Below are 21,286 nucleotides of genomic sequence, written 5' to 3'. Positions count from 1 at the left end.
GTTTATTATTTATTAATCCATGCTTGAAAAAAATTAATGAGAGAAATTGCACAAGGAATTGTGTGTTGTGAAATAAAATACACAAGAGAGAAAATGTGACTAGTGTTCGTTGTTTTGAGCTGTTACAGTGTTTGAGGAGATTAATCCCTGGGATCGGGGCTTGAGTGTGCAGATGGAAGTGCTGAAAGAATCTCAGTTTTATGAGCAGCCAATGGCTGCTTCCCAAGTTGTGCTTTTCAGAGAGAGATCAGTGTGAGTTAGTCACCAAATAGATCATTTTGTAGTCTGAACAGTTTCTCAGTCAAAAGTCTTCCAGTTACCAAGCATCAGCTTGCAATATTCAGTGCTAAATGGACTTGCAAACAATGTAAGGATTATGAAGAAGTTGTGAAATCGGCTGTTGGTAATTTCAAGAGTAATTGGATTATAAGTACAGTTTGTGAATGATGTGCTGGATGAAGTATTTGCCATTGCTGCTTTGTTACTGCATTGAGTCATGTTGCCTGTGGCTCTATGTTCAGTGAGATTCTGTTATGGACTTCTGTTCAGCTCCTCCAAATTATCCATCACATTCTCCTTTCTGGATGAGATCCAGTTGTACTTTGAACAGTGGCTGCATAAGGGCTGGCGTTCCTTCTTCCCCACAGCTGAAACCAGGCAAATCTGCTCTGCTGCTGTTTGTGCTACCTGTAAGGCATGTGAACGACTTTCCCAATTCCATGCTACCTTGTTCACATCTGTCTCTAGTTTTGTTCCTAAAAATGAGCTCCAACAATGATTACAGCACTTTGAGCATATTTACTTCTTCTGAGGAGGGAGCATTTCTTTTACTTGGAAAATGCCATGAAAAGTGGGATAATGGGTTTGTAATTAAGTGTAATTGATACTTACACTGTAATTCTGATAAGGACATTTACTTGATAAAGAATTCAATATGGAGAAAAAATAACTTGCCTTACTTAAAGTTTCCTACTGCTTCAATTTTTTTCTTTAAGATTAGAAGTGCATGCTCCAAGAATACAAATTAGCCATAAAATCAATTTAATTACCTTCCTGGAAACTGCAGTCACAAAAAAATACACTATGCAGTACAGAGATCAGATTTGAATTTTGTTTGGTTTTCTAGTAATACAGAATGATTATTCTCTCAATCAACTTTAAGCAGCTTCTTTGTAGAGAATATGTTCGATCTATTCAGATTATTCATTCAATAAGACTGTAAATCTTCCTGTAATTAATTGTAATTGAACATCAACACAGTTCTTTTCTGGTTTTGACTACATGAGAAGTAAGATGTTATCCTAGCTTATTCTGTTACTGTGGTTTTTTTGGTGTGACCAAAGCATGTCCAGTTCCCAGTTCTGGCAGTGGTCAAAATGAGCAGTGTAGGACTGGAGCGGCTGTTAGGAAATGTGCAGAGACAAATCCTGCCTGCAAGGAAGCACATTCTCTGTATTTGCTGGGGAGAGATATGTTCTCTTAGTGCTGTTGCTGGGCCCTACTAGATGTGCACTAGGAAGGGAGACCCCTTATTTCCTCTCATCTGACTTCCCACATCATCTTGAAATTCCAGGTCTCCCATTTAGCACTAAGAAGTGCTGGTGTTAGCATACTGTGCCCATATGGCAAGCAAGTTGGGAAGTTCCTTAGGTTTGCTTCTTCCTGTAATTCACTGTGGCAAGGGTAGCTACGCTTCTGTTGTGCTCTTGTATAACTGCACGTGCCTCTGCTAGGAATCAGAGTATTGGCATTCACTTAATTTGTTGGAAAATACAGCTCTGAGAGTCAGAAGTGACTTTCTAAAAAATGTTTTGTGGAAAAAAAAGTCTTTTCGTTCACTTATACACTTTTTTTTTTTTTAATAGCAAACTTTCTACCTACAATGACTTCTGTGCAGCTTTAGCAGACTGCTCCAGATGTTACGTCTTATTTTTAGCCCTACTAAACAAATACCAGAAGCAGCAGGTCAGTTTTTCATCTCTTGATTTTTATATATTAATCCTCTGACATGTCTGTGTATTATTGTGTATCAGCTTGTTTTCAGTGACCTACTTTTATGCATTTACCAAATAAAAATTTTAAATGGTTGACAGCATTTCTAAGTAATGAAATAATTTAGATTAAAAATTCAAAGCAATACAGAGGACAGTTGATTAGCTTGTTTGTCCATGTGTAGAACCAGTCCTTTAAGTACCTAATTTTTTTCCTTTTTAAGAAATATTTTTTAAAGCAAAAAATTATTTTAATATTTAATAGTAGGAAATAGTTGGGCTTTCTCCTGTTTTTCTTACCTGCAAAAGAAGTGTGACTTTTCTGGAGCTGAGCAATGTGAAAGCAGAGGAAAATGTGTTCCTCACTGTCATGTAAAAAGGGGAGATTTACTCACACCGTTTGTGTTTGATTAGTCTGTCAGAGGCCCAGGAAAGTCGCAACCCTTGTGCTGTCAGTGTCTCATTATGGGACCCTTCACTAAGCAGTCCTACAAGATCTGTTCCACTGACTTATTCAGGGTCACACACCTAACAGAGAAACCTCCTCTTCTTGGTCTCCTCCTGTACCCTCTGTGGGCAATGGGCAGTGCCCTTGAAGGACTCACATTAACAGTTTGCAGAATAACACTATTAATAGAGTTGTGAAAGGTTGTTTGAGACTTGCCACTGGTAGTATCAGACAGCAAACGTATATTAAAGCAATATACTAATTTAAAGCAAGTACTAACAAGTACTAACAAGCTCTAATCCCAAATAAAAGCTGATCTGAGACAATCATTCAGCATGCAGAGATCACATTTCTTACACAGAGGGCGTCCGTGTGAGGGAGAAGACAACTGATCCCAGAAATTACAATGGAGTCTTCCCCCATTTCTCCCCATTCTTAACTCATTTTTATACTATATTTTTAGGTGGAACTTGAGTGGCTTTGTTCATGCCTCTTAGTCAGTGAGGGGTGGTTGTACTAGGGGGTGGATATCTCAGGATAATACTTGAGATAACCTTGGGATGGGGACGTGTGTTAGTCCAAGTAGAGTGATTTCATAACAGTTGCTGATTCAAGAGCAGGACATTTTCCTTTATCTCCCTTGATTTTCAGCTGCTTTGGGGCTTATCAACTAGATAGTACCACTGAGTTCCCTCCTCTGCAAGGATTTCAACACAATGCCTGGCCATGGTATCTCCACTCTGCTCCACCCTCTGTTGGGTCCCCCTTAGATTGCATAATGTGTGGGAGGTCAGATATGCTGACCATGTTTCATCCAGGGAGTGCAACTATATTTTTCCCTCTAACTTCCATACCATTATCTTTTTACCCTCAGTCATCTTCCCATACTCTCTAACTGCGTGAGATATCAAAATGTATCTCTCCTTTACCAAAGGAAACCACATGCCTTGGGATGTTCATGTAGAAATGAACATTTAGACTTTGTCGAAATGCCTCATATAATGAAGTAAAATTCTGAGTATAGTTGTTGCCAACTTTATTAGAACGCTGAGGGTGTTGCTCTGTTGTCCTGCTGTATCACAGTGATCTTTCTTACATTTACTGGAGCACTGGGTTCTTGGAGTTTGGTGTGGGATCCCAGTCATACAGACTGATGCACTGGTAAGAGTGGAGTGCCCTTTGTAGAGCAAATGACTCAGCTCTATTGCCAGGTAAGTTTTAAGAAGAAAATAATGTTCATCTAAAGCATAGATGTTCAAAGGCGGAACAAGGTTTCAAAATACAGAATATTAAATTACATTAAGATCAGTCTTAAAACTAAGGAACTTTTCTTGTCTGGTCCAGCATCTAAGCTATTTTGAGATCATTTAGTTATCCTATACAATTTATCCCAGGGTTAGTAATTCTTGGAGATTTGTTGGAAGGAGTTCTTTTGTGCTGCTATCGTTGAAGGGAGTTAATGAAGGTAACTAGATGAGCTGTGCTGAACAGCATTCTTTTTCCTGCCAAATACAAAAATAATTTGTTCCTTTCCTGTTTACCAGCATCCCTGTTTTCTGTGATAATGCACATAGAAGAGGAACAAGATTAAGTTATTTCTCTTCTTATAAATATCTGCTGATTAACACTTTTGTAGCATATCTATCAAGTATTTCTAGGTTCGGGCTGCTCTTGCATAGTTCAGTCTTCAAAGATACTTCAGTAAAATACTATGTAAATACTCTGTAAGTAGCATGAAAAATGTCAATTATATTTTCCTAGATTTATAGTTATTCTTCCTTGTGACCATTGTATTAAAACTCAACAAATTTTGTAATTGACAATAAGAATCTTTAATTAAATAACATCTTTCTCCTAAACTTAATCTGTCGTTTTAAGGGTAGCTTTTCTAGGTTCCTGAGATAATAGCTTTGTGTCATAATGAATTGTAGGCTCAAATTGTTTGTTATTATTTAGTATTCAGAATTTAGTTTCTCATTTGTCTATTAAGTGGTCCAAAAATACGTCTTTTTTCACAAGGTTAGCATTGCATTTTGTGTTAAATTGTCAGTTATTTTATAAAAATAAAAATGAGTAAAGAAGTTGCTTGTGTATTAAAAATACTTATCTATTGCATTGTGTTGGTTATTTATGCAATGTCTTCAGAATAATTATTTCTTAATGCAGTTTTGAAAAAAGTGTGCAATTGTCAGTCTGTCAGCTTAGTGAAGCCCTGCAGAAATGAAAGGAAGGACACAGATAATGTAATGCACCACTTTTCTGTAGTATATAATAAATACTTGAGCTGTGAGGAGTGCAGATGTTTTTCCTGAGGTGTAGTTGGCACTGCTAACCTTTTTTTAAAATGCCGACAGCTAGTGAGTTACAGTAAGAGTTGGTATATGTTGAAATGAAGTAACAGCAGTACAGTGAGTACAGTTGTCTGCTGTGGGAAGAATCAAAGAGAAGGAAAAATCATCATCATTAAAGCATTAAAAATCTTCAGGACTAAAAATTGATACGTGAAGAAAGGAAGTGTGTGTGTGTTTTTCTGAGTTTTCACATTGCAAATTTTGTAGGATCAGGTTTTTTACTGGCAGTCATAGCAGCTAGAAACATACAGGGGAAAAATAGAGGAAAAGCAACATTCAGACTTTCTCAAGGGCTATCATAACTGTGACTTTAAAGGTAAGTGTTAAATACTGTGAAAGTGAAAATGGGAGCACTGGACTTGCACTCACACCACACACTGAATTCCACAGTTGCAACCCAACTATAGCGTCTGTTCTTTGCTCCACACTGCTGTTACAGCTCTTTTCCTTTTTTTCTCAGCTCATTTTCTCTCTTGAGTGAAAGAGTCTGAAGGAATGGAAGAGTAATGATTCAACTCTGTGAGAGACTTTTGGAGAAATTGAGTTGGCAAGACTTGATAATACCATGTGTCATAGTCTGAGGTAGGGAATATAGAAGACTGGAAAAGCTGAATCTTCGGGGTAGGACTGGGGAAGTCAATTGGGCTTTTACACACATCTGAAGTATGTGTTCATGGTTGGCTTTGGACCTTACTTGTGTGGAGTAACAAAAAAAAATCCTTGGTGGTTGCCACATGCTGTCAAGACTGTCAGAAGTGTTTGCATAGAGCCTCTGTCTTGCAAGATAAGCTTTGCATGATTCTGTTTCTAGTCAGCGTTGTAGACTTTTGCCCAGCTCAAGAAATCTGGAAGAGCAGGGTTCTGTTCCACTTTCCCACATCATTATCATCTCTAAGCTTTCCAGATAAACTGCATAAAGTGACTTCCGGGGGTTGTGGCTAATGTGACAAGTCACAAGCAGGCCATGCTTTTGGAGCAGGCACATTGCCTAAATAGGACAGTAGCTTCGGTCAGTAAGTCAGGCACTACCTGAGCTTAGGTGGCATTTTGGATCCCTGCCAGCTTCCGTGTAATGTTTTATCAGTTACGAGTCTGTTTTCAATCCTGAGCACAAACAGTGTGATACTGAAATTTGTTTAGAAGCAATTTTATGCCTGTTGTATAGAAAGGTGCCCTTAACTTTAATGCATCATAATTTTGAAATTGGGAAGCATTTGTTTAAGAATCTGACATCACTGGATGCAGTAATTGCCTATTCAGCAAAATGGTGATTACATTGGATCACATGAACAGTTCACCCAGGCTTCTCTTGACACTCAGCAATGGTGACATTGAGATGTCTAGAGAACAGTAAAAATGGAGCAGGCATGTATGATCTTTCCTGTGTGTACTTACCAAACCTCTAGCTCTTTCCAGTTTGGAAACACCCTCAGCCAGCTGTGTATGAAATAAACCTCAGCTGACTTCTTTTCTATGAAATTCTAGAGTCTCTTTTCTACCCCATATAAACTTTTAATATGTGAAAGTTGACAAGGAGCTGCATAGCAAACAATTCCTTTTGCCTATTTTGAATTTGGCCTTTATTGTCTTTATTTGATGCCTTCTGGTTCTTGTATTTAAATGTGGTGAAGTCCATTGTTCATTTCACATCTCCCTTGATTTTCTAGATGTTTATCCTACCCTCTTCAAGTTACCTCTTTTCCATGCTGAGGAATCCTTGCTTATTTAGCTCTTTCTGATGGAGAGATTGTTCCATGCCATGGTGTAGCCATGTTGCTTTTCTCATAGCATTTTCCAATCCTGATTCCTGTCTCTTTTTTTTGAGAAGAGGAAACCAGAACACGGCACTTAAGGTGTGGCCATATCATAAATGTACAGGCTTGCATAAATTTATTTCCCAATAATTCCCAATACTTTATTTGCTTTCTTGATCTGTGATCATTAAACTCTGTCATTAACTCCAAGACTGCACTATAGGTGGTTATGGTTGCTTCAAAGGCTGTGATTTTATACCTGAAGATATATTTGCTGTGTTCTTTTCCATGAATCCTTTCATGTTTAAATTAATGCATTTAAGTTTCATCTGCTATTTTATTACTAACGGACTACAATTCTTTTTCTGCTCTTCAGTCAACCTGCATCTTTGGTACTTTGAGTATCACAGTGAAATCAGTACATTCATCCATATCACTGCTGCTGCCCCTTTTCTGTGTTTATGGACAAATTGAATACAACAGATGCCAGCACAAAACCTTGGGAATTCCACTGGTCATCTTCCACCATTGCAGAAGCTGCTAATTACTCTGTTTTACATCCACTAATCATTTCTCTATACCAAAACATTCTTCCTTACAGCATGACTCCTTAGTTTCACTAGGATTTTGGTGAGTGACTTTGTTAAAAGTCTCCTGGAAAGTCACATGGTGGTATCAGATGGGTCTTCTTTATACATGTTTGTTAATCCCTTCAAAGAACTCAGTAAATGTGTAAATCAAGAATTAGAAGTCTTAAAGCTGATTGTGTTTATCTGACTGTCCACTTTTTTTTTTTTTTGTGGTCTTTTTTTTGTGGTCTCTACTAATTTATCTGGTCCAGACACCAGACTTGATTCTTACTTGGAATCTTTTCATGTTTGTTACAGTTTTAGGAGGTTGCATAGTGCTGTTAGTAATTAAGCTATTTAATTAATTAGTTCTTTTAGAACTGTTGGATAATTATCCAGTCCTGGTGATTGGTTACTCTTTGTTTTGCCAATTTGTTCCTTAAAGTTGTTTGTGATTGCTTCAGTTTTGGACAGATGGCTCTGATGAGCCTTCCCTGGAGAATGCTGTCGCATTGAGATTTCCCAGTTGCTTCCAGAGTGGGCATAAATCAATACAAAGAACTCATTTAGCTTCTCTGCAATGACATTTTCTTTTCTCAGTGCTCCTGTTTTATCCTGATCATCAATTAGTTCTGCAGATTCTGGCTAACTTCCCAGTCCTGATATGTTTGAAAAGATTGTTATTATTTTTGTGTCTTTACATCAGCTAGAAGAACTGCACTCATTTTCAATTATAATTTGCACACTACTTTACCTGGTTGATTTAGCAATCAGTTTGTCAGAAACAATTTATTAAATGAAGAGATGTTGCCTTGTCATCCTCTCTAAGAATATGTCCACATTTATCAGGTTCACTGTGCCTGGGTCTGCCCAGCTTCCTTCCCAAATGCATCTATCAGGTAGAAGCTCCCAAATCAGCTTATTGTCTTCTGTGAGCAAGCAGGCTCTTGCTTGTGAGACTTGCTTTTGTCTCCCCCAAAGAAAAAAAATTGTTTCAGGGCTGCTGAAGGTCCTTGTTGCTCTTCGGAGTGCTGCTGTGGAAGGTTATCATGGGTGAGGTGTCTAACTGCCGGGAATATTCCCACTGGGTTTCTGGCTATATTGATTAGGCAAAGGCTTATCTGCATGTGATGACTGGTCTTTCTGGCTGGTATTTTGGTTGGTTTATGGATAACTCTGCGAAGAGCTCCCAGCAGCTCACCATCTGTCTGTTTCAGTCAGTCATAAAATTTAAGTCATGTAATGCCCAAAAGCAACCATAGGCTCTTCCTTATACAGTGTAGTGCTGCACCTGTGTTTAGTTCAGGTGCATATTTGCCTTTTAAATACCTTGAGAGTATTCTGCTCAGTGTCATCACGTCTTCTGAGATACCAAAGGAGTTTTCTATTAAACATTGTTATTGGGGGTAATGGTGTGTTCCTGTGTCTACTGCTTACTTCTAAATAAATGGTTATTAGTGTTGACCCAAGTGTTGTTTGTGTTTTGGTTACTCACTTTTTCCTCTGTGCCATCCCTCATTTGGGCTGAGACAGTTGTTTGTGTGACAGCACAATACATCATGTCAGAGAAATGATTCAGTTTCCAATAACCCTAAAACTGAAAAAAAGAGCCCCAGTCCTTTCCTGGTTATCATCTACATTGCTTTCCTGTCTAGTTTGTTGAACAGCCACACAAATGCCTCCTTGATCACAAATACTGAGGCAGCAATGTGGGACAGGAAAGAAACTCTGTATGGGAAGATTGAGTGCTGTTTATGCCACTGCTTGTGCTGAAATGTTTGTCAAGGCAACCTTACAAAGAACTTGCATTGATAATGTGGTTCTTTTCTACTACATTTACTAGTACATATTTTCAGTTGTATTCCTCCTCAGTGCGGCCCAACATTATAACAGTGCCTAGGAAAATTTTAAAAAGGGAATTAATCATTAATGTAATTTATCATTAATGTAACTGATCATTAAAGAGCAAAAAACATAAGGTTTTTATCCAGTATTTTGTGTGTGTACTTGCATATTCATAACTGATTAATCATTATTTCTGACTTTGCTTTTTTTTCCCAAGAAGGAAGTAGCAATTCTAGGATAGATATTCTAACAGCTCTGAAGAAACTTCCCTGCTGATAAATGTGAATAACTACAGAAGGTCACTTTTTCCCTACAGTATGATTTCTGACAGTGTGCTGAGCTGAAAAGTGTATGTTCATCTTCCTAATGCTTTAGTTGTGATTTTTTTTTTTTTTTGGCTGAAACAAAAAGCAAAAATGTTAAGAAAAGTGCAGGATATTTGATTAGTACACTGAAATTATCAGAAATACAGTGTTCAAAGCTTGTAATGAACCAGTCTTCATTGGCATGTATCATATAGGAACCTGCTGTTCTGGTGTATCAAAATATACAAGTGATTATATGTGATTACTAGATAGGTAAACAATAGAATATCAATAATAATAGTAAGAAAATATTGATTGATAAGACACACTCTTACTAAAATAGGTTATTGTAGTTTTTTGTTTACAGTAATTTCACTATTATAAGCCGCACCTTTTTGACTAAAATTTTGGTCCAAACCCAGAAGTGCGGCTTATAATCAGGTACGGGTTATATACGGACAAAGAACAAAAAGTTGCTGTTTTAGTTTGGAGGACAGGTGTCTGCTGAGAAAGGCAGGAGCTTCTCTTTGAAATGGAGAATGTAAACCCCCTCCCTCCAAATTATTATAATTTTGAAATCAAGGGGATTTCAGGCAAAGATTTGGGAATTAGGAATTACAGTTCTTTGCTAGGGAAATTAAAATAGAAATACAGTACTACAAAGAAACAAACTCCAAACCCTGACAAAGTCAGAGTACAACCTGACACCCCGTCAGGCAGGGTGTTGGTAGCAGTCCCATTAAATGGTGGTTGCAGTCCTTTTGTAGTGACAGATGTGATTCAGTTGAAGCAGTGCTCCTGCAGAAGGTGCAGTTTCCCTCCAGAGGTCCAGTGGTGATGAGGAGAAATCCGGTTTTCCTCTGGAGTCCAGTGGAGAAAGGGGCTCCCTTAGTGTCCCAAAACCTCTGTTTTTATCTTGGTAAGAAATGTTGGGCTCTTCTCCCTGACTGAAACAACTTCCAATGGGATGCAGTAATTTTATCAGTCCCACAGTGGGACTCAATGGGCCATTAGCAGAAGATAACTCCTTGGAGGAAGGATGGGTTGTGAAAAGATAAAGAACAATGCCCCGCCTGGTTTCAATGGATGGCCCATTAGCCGAACATCTCCCACAGAGATAAGGATCATTGCCCCCACCCTCAACAGATGGTGATAGAATAGATCCCTTTTATCACATCCTGTATTGTAACCCAAGATACCCGGTGGTGCAACTTATACTCAGGTGAGTCTTATATATGGACAAAGAACGAAAAGTTGCTGACACTCGGAAATGCAGCTTATAATCGTGAAATTACTGTAATTTTTCTAAATTATGCTGAAAACTTGGGAACAAATCTGAAAAAAGCTAAAGGAATTATTAGAATTAAAATGCTCAAAGGAAATTAATTTATCCATGACAAAGGCCAGACCATTAGCAAGCTGCCTATTAATAGAGTCTGCACAAGTAAGACATTTCTCTTAGTAGACCAGTCTTTAATCTAGAAAAAAAAAGAGCTGATAAGAAATGGGGCCTAAAGCTGTTCAAAATTAAAGAAGTAATAAGAATAAAGATTTTAACCAGCAAGATCAACAGTCATTGGAGCAATAACATGTAGGATATGATTTGCAACTTTTTTTTCCAATTCATTTAATTTCAGAAATACTTGAGAGTTTTTTTAGAGAGCCTACACAGCTTTTCATCAAATATTTTTCTGGTGGCAGCATGCTTGCTTTCCTTCTTAACCTTTCCCGGGTCTCCAGGTGTCCACAAACCTAAGCACAAGTTCTTGATCGCTGAAATTCACTAAGTGCAAATGAATCCTTTTCTGAAAAGCTTAGCAGAACAGATCAAATTTTGGGATATAGAAATTACTGGGTAGGGCCCTATGGTGTGGATACACAGATGAATAATTACGTTTTACTAATGATCTCTCCTTCTCCTCACATGCATTAATATTTAAGGGGGAAAGGAGGTTCTCTTTACTGACAAGGTACTCCCTGCTGTCACTGGGGCGAAACTTCTCCTCTCTGCTCCTTACTTCACATTCCTCAGTCAAGAAATTTTCTAATTTTTTAAAATACTTCCACAGTGTTTTACATCACTGCCCTCTCCCTCTTTTTTTATTCTTTAAATTGAGTTTCATATTGTGACAGCTGTCATTTCTGAGTTTGAACATAATTTTTTCCAGCTATAAATGTCACTTCAAGATGAATCTTTACTGTATTTGGAAGAGATTAGCTGTGAGTTAGTGTAACTACAGTAATTTTGCCTATAAGTTGACTATCTGACCCTGCGAAGAAAACTCCCGAATTTTCTTTCCAAAGTGCATGATGAAGCAGAAATACTAATTTGGAAGGGAAGTGTAAATTAGATTTGAATGAGAAGCAGGGCAGGTGGTAGAATTTTGACTAACTCCACTGAAATTTGTGTAACATGGAAAGCAGATTTCATTTGCAGCTGATGATTCAATAGGAACTCAACCACTGGCATCTGACCTTTTGTTTTGTACTATCCCCCTCATTCTGAGGGCCCTGACAGCAAATAAAGTAACAGGAACTTGGCCAGCATTCACAGGTTCTAGATTAGAGTGTCCTTCCTTATTGATCTTGACCTAATTTGCTTTCCTTCCATACTGATAAGGTCGTCTGTACAGTCTATGTCTGCTCATCATGCTTACATTGAAAGGCAGGTGTACTTTAATTGCCAAGATAAACTGTTGTCAGGTTCTGTGACTCAGCAGGTACATGGGGTACCTTTGCTACTAGGGCAGTACAAGGAAGAGAACTTTAGAAGTAGATAAGCAAAAAAATATTTAGCATGATGAATCAAATGTTTATGTTTCAGTTGCCAGAAGAATAAGAGTCAAATGCTGATGGAGTATGTGGTGCCATTATCACCTCAAAACCTGAAATACGACAGTTTCTTCACAGATAGGAAGCAAAGAAAAAGATCTCAAGCTTTTCTTGATTTGTTTGTTCAAATTTATTTGTGTAAGTGAAGCTGTGTGCTCTTGTATATAGCCTTCCACTCAGGTTTGAGTACACTCTGTGTTCATCATGTCTCACATGAATGCCTCACTATAAAAAGATGAAATAACTGAGTGTAATTCCTGTCTTTAATCTAGTTTGTCTTTAGTGCAATACATGTTTAAACATGTTTAAATCTGATAAATGTTATTTTTATATAAGTGTGAAAGAATGTGTGAAATTCAATATACAGTTAATACTCTGACCATGTGGAAATGTACAGTAATCTCATTTATTATATTGACTTTTTGCTATGTACAGAAAGGTGCTATGTACAGAAAGGCCCATGGGCCTTGCACAGGTTTAGTCTTGCAAGCAGTTTCAAAATATCATGTAACTTTGTATGCATTTTTTTATACAGCCATTCTAAATTCCATTTCTTACTCTTGCAGTCCTTACCCATGAGCATTTAAAGATATCTAGCCAAAAATAAAACAAACCCTTAAGCATTGTACTACTCATAGAAGTTGCACAACTTTCCTCTTTGAGTTTGCTAGTTAAATTTTCACTGAAAGATAATGAAACTTCAGTACTATTCTATTAAAGCCGGATGTGCTTAGCTAAAAAAGAAGTATTTTATAAGTTTGTTTTGCTGGGCTGTAGGTGGAAAGCACAGCTGAGATCACACTTCTCAAAATATCAGTTGATTGCTGTGTGGTACCTGTTTGTCTCTTTCCTCATTGGGCAGAGCTGTTGCTGGGCTGATACCATTTTGGCCAAAATTAGAAAGTCAATATAAACGAGTCAAACTAGACTGCCTACTTTTTTTCAGTTCTCTCTTCTGATTCATCAGTTGTTTGTTTCAAATTTTTACAGCCTTTGTGAGTTGGGTGTTGTGCCAGCAAAGGTGAAAGCACTTAGTGGTTAGTCATTAAGAATATTCATAAAAAAATGTCTTGATGACATTTAGATCCTAACAAAAATGTGATGCCTAGTTAAAAAAAAAAGTGGAAGTGGGTCCTACAGAGTAATATTATTAAATACATGGATATGAAAACAATTTCGTCACTTGGGAGACTGCTGCTTCTCATGTTCAGGCATAGCACTCATCTTCCTGGGAGGATGTTATTGCCAGTGTCTTGTGGCAGAGGCTTAAGACCTGAAACTTACTGATGAAGGCATGTATCAAAGAAGGAGTTGCTGCTTAAACATCTTTTCCCTTCAGTATTAGTTTAGCTAATGTAGCTGTGCCTGGTTAACTTACGTCACTAATATCGGAAGGGTTAGAATATGTGTGAATATAATTATGATATTTGAAGAAAAACAACATATGAATTGTATAGCAAAATTCTAGGTTAGTGCAAGTCCAGCAGGTAAGCAGCTAAAGGTGGATGGTTCTCATGTACTTGAAGAAATTCTGTTACTTTACCTACACCACTAAGGTAAAGCTACAGACTTAAAAAAAAAATGAGTAGGTTTTGAGGCAAGTGACAGAGGGAAATGTTTTAAGTAGCTTAAACTTGAGTTACTTTGGACTTTCAGAACTTTTTTGTTGTCACATGCTGGTGGGTGAGAAAAAGATGGGGATGTTGTTGAATGCCATTCAGTTAGGATCCACTAGTCTTGCCACTAAAAGGTTGTATCTCAGTATGTGCAATATGAAGGTCAGGCTAGAAAGTGCTTTAGGAGAGCAACTTGGTTAAATCATGAGATCTCGTGATACCTTACAAAAATAGAAAATGGGTCTTGTTCAGCAATGATAAAAATAGAAGGGTAGGAAGAGCATATAAAATCAGAAAAAAACCTTAACAGAGCACAATATGAGGTGGAACTACAAAGGGATGTAAAAAGAAACAAAACCTTTTATAGAACAGTGAGAAGACAACAAGGAAATAATTGCTCTGGTGTTCAGAAGAAGGTGGCATTACTGGCAGATACCACTGTGAATAGTGAATTGTGAAATGCCTTTTTTTCCCCCCACTTATTTTTGTGAAAGGGTTATGTATGAACAAATAAATAATCAATAATCTCTATTTCAGCCTGGATTCTTTTATCACTAAAAAACAAGCTGAAACATATTAAATGTCGTCAAACCAGCTGAAATTTACCTTTTGGTGTTTACTAAAAGACAGAAAGGGAATCCCAATCTCTGGGATTCTTGAAAAGTTATGAAGAATTTAAAAGGTCATAGAAGGAAGAATTATGAGTTATGAAGAATTACAAGGTGCCTGTTTTTAAAAGGAGAAAGAGGAGGAACTGGGGAATGACAGACCAGTCAATTTAGAATATATTTCTGATAAAAAACTGGAACAAATAATTCAACTATCTGTAAGAAATTAAACAGATGTGAATGAACAACAAAATGAATAAAACTTAAATCAAGGGGACAGGGTTTAACCTCTACAATGGTTACCAGGCCTAGAAAAGGAAATGTTGTGGTCTCTGCCTGTCGCAGCTGACACTTGCTTACTTGAAGGTTTGGTAAATCCTGGCCCATATGATTGTTCTAGTTATATGAAGTGCAGTTTTAAGACATTTTAAGATTACTGTGGGCTTGCTAAAAATAGATGACCTGTACTAAATATATCTCATTAGTAATTACTCCAGTGCTCTACTAGTTCTGTCAGATGTCTTTGATTTCTTCTGTAAATCAGGTTATGAAAATTGGTAGCATAGGAATTATTTCTAGTTGCTGTGTTTGGCATTCCATCTGTTGTTCTGAATGTGCTGTTACCTGAATTGGGAAGCAAAAGAAGTATTACTTTCTTTTTAAGCATCTACCACCTTCTGATGTTTTCTATATAACATGGTTTGTTTCTTTATTTTGTTACAGGATTTGGTTATCCGTGTCATCTTCATTCTTGGTAATTTAACAGCAAAGAGTGACCAGTCCCGGGAGCGAGTTTTTAAAGAAAAAGGAAGTGTTAACACTTTGACATCCTTATTCCAAACATACTATGAACTTGATTTGAATGCACTGACATGGCACCGTGATAAAAAAGGGAAAGGAAAAAAAGACCAAAAGTATCCTTCAAAAGCAGAAGATGTTCTGATAAAACTGATAAGAGTGCTGGCCAATCTCTCCATCCACCCTAGAGTAGGCGCAGCTCTGGCAACTGCCCATCCTCTTGTAGGATTACTTATTACAGTACTAGGTAATACATATTTTGTGTTTGTTACTTTCGTTCAGCCTGTAAGGAGAGTTTAAGACTTCCCGTTGCAAAAAACTCCTAAGCCAATTGGCTGATATTCATAAACTGTTTTATGTGGTAGGCCTGCTTGAGACAGTGGAAGCATTGCTGCTTTGGTACTGAGTTTTCAGTATCTGGGGAAAGATGTTGTAGAATTCTTTAATTCAGTGATCAGATTTGCAGATAGGATCATTAAAGATAAGAAAACAAATTTTATTTTAAACATATCTCACTTATGAGTTAATATGTAATGAAAGTTTATTCAGGTACTATGTAGATGTGTTTGGTGGTGGTTTGGTTTTTTTGAAGGTTTGCACTTTCTGTGACTGTTTTGAATTGTTTCTGATCTCTGTACCCATAACTTTCAGCCTCTTCAGTGAATTTTCTCTTACTTTTTTCTTCTTTTTCAGTCTTCCAACCTTCTATCTCTTTCATATGGAAGAGGATGTCTCCCTCCAAATGGAGGATTAGGACTGCAGTTCCTTAACCACTTACTGATCCCCTCGTAAATCTAATTACAGATCAGGGCTGGTCTGTTCTTCCTGTAACAGAGTTTAGGCTGTGACAAGATACATCTTAAGCAGCTCAGTATATTTTACTGTATAATGAGAACATTAAATATTATGTTAAGATAACCAACCTGATTGTACACTGTCTTAACAATCATGAGGGATGAGACAAGTCAGACTCACTTGGTTCTGTCTCATGGGTTGAAACTGTCTTAATGATTGTGCAAGTGCTTTTGACCTTCAAAGCTTCTCTCTGCCACCCTCTCCTCTTCTTGAGCACTCTATCAGTCAGTTTATTACAAAATGTTCTGTCTCCCTGTGAACTTGTCCCTCTTGTGTTTCCTTCACTCTTCGCTTCTGAGGCCAGAGACCTCGGACAAATAAGTCTTTCAGACTTTTAGATGGGTTAACATTCTGTCAGGAATGCTAAGAGAAAAATCTTTCAGATATTTTTGAGGGTTTTTTTTCCTTAGATACCTGACAGTTCAGTATAATAGTCCTTGGCATTTCTCCATGTTTGTCACACAGGCCTGTTTCTGCAAGGGACGCTCCTCAGTGTCATCTTAAAACACCAAACAGGATTTGTAAAATGCCTTAACCAACTAAATTTTAAACTATGTTACCTGAGTCACAATGATTTCTGTAAATTAATAGTGGGAGAGAGTGGTTTTGTATTGCCATTTTTGGATAGGTGTTCCTGTTAGCTTCTGCTATGTTACTGAACAACAGAAAGTTTGACTGCAGTTATGGCCATGTAAACTATTACTCAGTTTGCTTCTGATATCTAATGCACTGCAAAATTAGATGTGTGTGTTTATCTGCATATGCATATGTTTTGGGGTTTTTTTAATCTCAGAATACAAGTCAGTTGATGCCTGTGAAGAGTTGGTCATCAATGCTGCAACAACAATCAACAATTTGTCCTACTACCAAGTGGAGAATTCTGCAGTTCAAGATGAGAAGCTACACATTGCTGAAAGTAAGCACATTTAAACTAGTCCTTTATGTGTAGCTTTTAGAAAGCAGAAACAGTTTTACACAACAGAAAGTGAAGACATTGATAACATTTTGTGGTATTGCAGGAGTATGCGGTTCATAGGGCTAAATTATTTTAATAATGATTTCCCATTTTTAAAAAAAATAATACTGTGACTTACATGAAAATAGTTGGGTTGTTCACAAAACCCCTTCTTTTCCTCCACAGAGGAATTTGCTGTATTGTTTTCTGTTTGGCAATTTTTGCTAGATTTTTTCAAAATCCATATACCTGAGCCAGAATAATCACATTATGGCAGTAGGGTTTTTTACTTCTTGTTACTTTCTATACCTGTAAAATTTGATTTCTGTCTGTTTCTGGCTTGTAAATCCATTGGCGATATTGTATTGAGTGGTTCTCTCCCCTCTGACGTTATGGACAGCAATGTGTGGGAACTGCACTGACTTCTGGGACTATTGTGTTAATGTTGTAGAAGAGTTAGGCTGTGTCTTGCACATCCCTCTGTCTAAATAGACAAGACATTGGGGAGAGACAGAACCTGAAGTTTGCACAACAGGTAGAATGAGGAATAGGAAAAAATATCCTGGTTGTCAGCCCAGTGCCTGGACTGGTAGACATCATATTCTCTGTAGGTAACAGCTCTGCTGTTCTGTCACGACTCATTTTATCACCTATAAGCCAACTGCCTCTTGTGGCTGGTTGGAAACAAATTACTTCTGTCCTATTTGTTGGCATGTGAAACTAGTCCCATTACCTTCCTGAACTGAGAAAAGAGGAAACCTTTTGATGGAAGACCAGCAGGCTTTCTGCTCCTGCAGATGTTTTGACAATACTTGCTGTTTGATACAAGTGGTGGACAAAATCCCTTCAGATATCTAAGACAAGTTCAAGGTGTGTTCAGTATTGCAACATGCAGAGGCAGAAGTAATGAGAATGAAGCCAACCTCCCTTGTATATTTTTTTCTCTCTTCTGTTGTATGAAGGGCTAAGGGTTGACTTCTTTGAATCCTCTGTATGATGGACTGATTTCAGTACTTTGCTTTGTACTCACAGAAGACTGATAAATGTAGCATCTGTAACATCACTCCTCTGCCATGCACCAAAATCCTCCATGATGGTAGCTTTTCCTAGGAAGTGCTGAAGGTTTCATTTCTGTTGCTGAAGTACACACTGATCATATGTGAAACTATTAAACAGAAAAGCAGCAAAGATGTGAATGTTTCAGATTGGGACAATATTAAGTAGCTATTCAGAGAAAATGTGTTTGCTTGTTATAGCAGCACTGAGAAGAAAACAGAACTAATGTCAGAAAATAATTTGAGCTTTAGGAGCTATCCCACCATAAGACCATCTGTTCAGGATCTAAGTAAATTCTCGTATATTACAACATTTTAAAAATTATGTCTTCCTCGATTTTCACAAGAACCCACTCAAAATTGCATAGCAGAACTGGCTCCCATTATTACAACTGCGCTTAGATTGTCTCCATAACTCCTCATTTATTTCTTCGCATTTAGTTCCATATTGGAGCTCTTTGTTTTATCTTCAAATCACTACACAATTTCATTCTTGTTCTACCATCAACTCACCCTCTTTGCTGCCACCAGACAGACAGACAACTACTCCCATTTATTAGATTTATCGCTGTTGCTGTTTGAAATCTGATATTCACTGATAAAAAAAACCCCATGTATTTGTGATTTCCAAGTAATTATTTTTATTTAATTTCTCTGCAAACCAATAGTGCTTGTAAAGCTGTTAATGAGTTACAATATGGATGCAGTTGTGGAGGCTGTCAGAGTCTTTGGCAATCTTTCCCAGCATCATGAGATCCGTGATTTCATCATGCAGAAAAAGAGTGAGTTACTTTTGCATTTGTAGGAGTTCTATTTTTAAATTTCCATGGTTCTAAAAAGAAAAGATTGTTAATAAGCTGTCTCAGTTAAAGGGTAGAAGCAATCTTCCCTGATGTTTTGTAAATTAGGCAGACATTAGAATCCAATAATAGTAGTTATAAACATCATTTTCTTTCAGTTTCATTAAAGTGGAAATTGGAGTAGGAAAAATATGCTGTGATACTTTCACAAAGGTAAATACTACAGAAACTCTGTTTTTCTTAAAGTTTCAAATTTGAAACTTCCCTTTACTCAACTAGCTTTTCAGATCCTGCAGGTTAGTAGTGATATGATAAAAAAATGAAAATCCAAGTAAGATCTTTAGGTTCTTAATCTCAAATTTTTAATTCCCATAGTTGACAGCTTTGTTAGCACTTTGTAACATGCAGCTAGGATTTGACTGCCTCAGCAAAGACCTCCTGTTTGCCTGGGGGTGAAGTAGGATACAAGTCTTATCAAGTCCTTTTGCTTTGGGTATCTAAAGAGTTTTGGGGAAAATGGCAACTCCTTGCTTTCCGCAGAAGGTGTGTCATCAGCTTAGACACCAGTTCACTGTAATTTTTTTTTTTTGTCTGCCTCTTGGTGCTGAAAGTGAGGTGATCCAAGGGTGGCACATCACCATATTTGAAGGGAGAAGTGACCCTTAGTAGCTGGTTCCTGGTGAACAGTCTCAGTCAAAGGACTAAATTTTCCAGCTGGGAAAGACTGTGGTGTTGGTGTGCCAAGCTCAGGAATTGCTGAGAAGCTTCCTCTCAGTGAGGCCAGCGCTGAGGTTGACTCCACAACTCTGCAGTCAGTGCCAGCAGGTGTGCAGGGCGCTCCCACAGGAGTCCCAGGCTGCTACACTTCCAGCTGGGCTTGGTGCAGTCTGGGGCAACCCTGCACTCACAGGGGAAAGAACTTCCCCCTCTGAGTGCTACATGCCAAATCCTTACAATTTCTGCTCGCTCAGGATGGAAAGTGTGGGTGATACTTTCAAGATGTAAACTGCAATTCAGTTTGGTCAACTTAGCCTCTTCTGATGGGATTTTCACATTTCTTTGGTGTATTTTTATTACTAAAATTTCTGGTTTGTTTTTTGGAAGGATGCTGGTGTTCTGCATGATGTTAGTCTGTCATGTACCTCTTCTACCAATACAGTAATACACTACAAAGGTGAATTTTTGGATAGGGTATCCTGCATTTGAGTGCTTCCTAATAAGTCTATGGTAATGCCACTTGTATGGTAAATCCATCTTCCTAGTAATACTCTTCTCTTCTTTACAATCCAGTATACAAGTTCATGATTGCTTTGCTCGATTCCAAGAACCGAGAGGTCTGTTTTCCTGCCTGTGGAGTTCTGCTTAATCTCACAGTGGATGAGAACAAACGAGCTTTTCTGATGGAAGAAGGAGGAATTGGAAAGTAAGTTCCTGATTGTGCTTGAGAAAAGGCAATTTTGAGTAGTTTGGCTAAAAAGTTTCAATTGAAATATTTTTACTGGGTCCAGTAGCTTGTAATAAAGATGCCAGCATAATAGATACTTGGTGTTTAAAGTTCTTTGAGAACAAGCCTTTCATATGAGCCAAACCCCACAGAAAAGTCTCCCAAAGACCCTCTGTACCCAGCAGAGGGTACCACAAAAGAAAGCAACTAAGGCCTGGCTTTGCAGCTGCTTGTGCTTGCCTCAGCTAGATCCTAGGTGGGCTGCAGTGAACAGCACAGTCAATGTGTGTCTGGTGCAAGTGTGAAGGTGCTTCAGGAACTGATATCCCACATGGTCCCTTGTTTTTGCAGGGAAAAGTAATTTCACGATTATAAGCCACACCTTTTTGACTAAAATTTTGGTCCGAACCCAAAGTGCGGCTTATAATCAGGTACGGGTTATATACGGACAAAGAACAAAAAGTTGCTGTTTTAGTTTGGAAGACAGGTGTCTGCTGAGAAAGGCAGGAGCTTCTCTTTGAAATGGAGAATGTAAAACCCCTCCCTCCAAATTATTATAATTTTGAAATCAAACAGCTCTCAGGAAAAGATATGGGAATTAGGAATAACAGTTCTTTACTAGGGAAATTAAAATAGAAATACAGTACTACAAAGAAACAAACTCCAAACCCTGACAAAGTCAGAGTACAACCTGACACCCTGTCAGGCTGGGTGTTGTTAGCAGTCCCATTAAATGGTGGCTGCATCCTCCTGCAATGACAGATGTGATTTAGTTGGAGCAGTGCTCCTGTAGAAGGTGCAGTTTCCCTCTGGAGGTCCAGTGGTGATGTGGAGAAATCCGGTTTTCCTCTGGAGTCCAGTGGAGAAAGGGGCTACCTTAGTGTCCCAAAACCTCTGTTTGTATCTTGGTGAGAAATGTTGGGCTCTTCCCCCTGGCTGGAGCAACTTCCAAAGGGATGAAGTAATTTTATCAGTCCCACAGTGGGACTCAATGGGCCATTAGCAGAAGATAACTCCTTGGAGGAAGGATGGGTTGTGAAAAGATAAAGAACAATGCCCC

General features: G+C 38.0%; 1 protein-coding gene across 7 annotated transcripts in view; it reads left to right on the top strand.

The window, feature by feature from the left end:
- ARMC2 (armadillo repeat containing 2) overlaps window positions 1-21,286 on the top strand; it is an 86,056-nt gene that overhangs the window by 39,119 nt on the left and 25,651 nt on the right. For all 7 annotated transcript variants that reach the window (XR_004417422.2, XM_033055664.2, XM_033055660.2 and 4 more), the window contains exons 15-19: window positions 1,866-1,965; window positions 15,043-15,364; window positions 16,766-16,888; window positions 18,651-18,764; window positions 20,073-20,205. Coding sequence is in view for 6 of the 7 variants with exons in the window: in XM_033055664.2 (XP_032911555.1) it covers window positions 1,866-1,965; window positions 15,043-15,364; window positions 16,766-16,888; window positions 18,651-18,764; window positions 20,073-20,205 (792 nt within the window). In the remaining variant the exon portion in view is untranslated. The remainder of the gene's footprint in view (window positions 1-1,865; window positions 1,966-15,042; window positions 15,365-16,765; window positions 16,889-18,650; window positions 18,765-20,072; window positions 20,206-21,286) is intronic.

Source organism: Catharus ustulatus, chromosome 3 (genome assembly GCF_009819885.2).
Source record: "Catharus ustulatus isolate bCatUst1 chromosome 3, bCatUst1.pri.v2, whole genome shotgun sequence".
Lineage (NCBI taxonomy): Eukaryota > Metazoa > Chordata > Aves > Passeriformes > Turdidae > Catharus > Catharus ustulatus.
The sequence above is the reverse complement of the archived record's forward strand: the minus strand, read 5'-3'. Positions and strand labels throughout refer to the sequence as shown.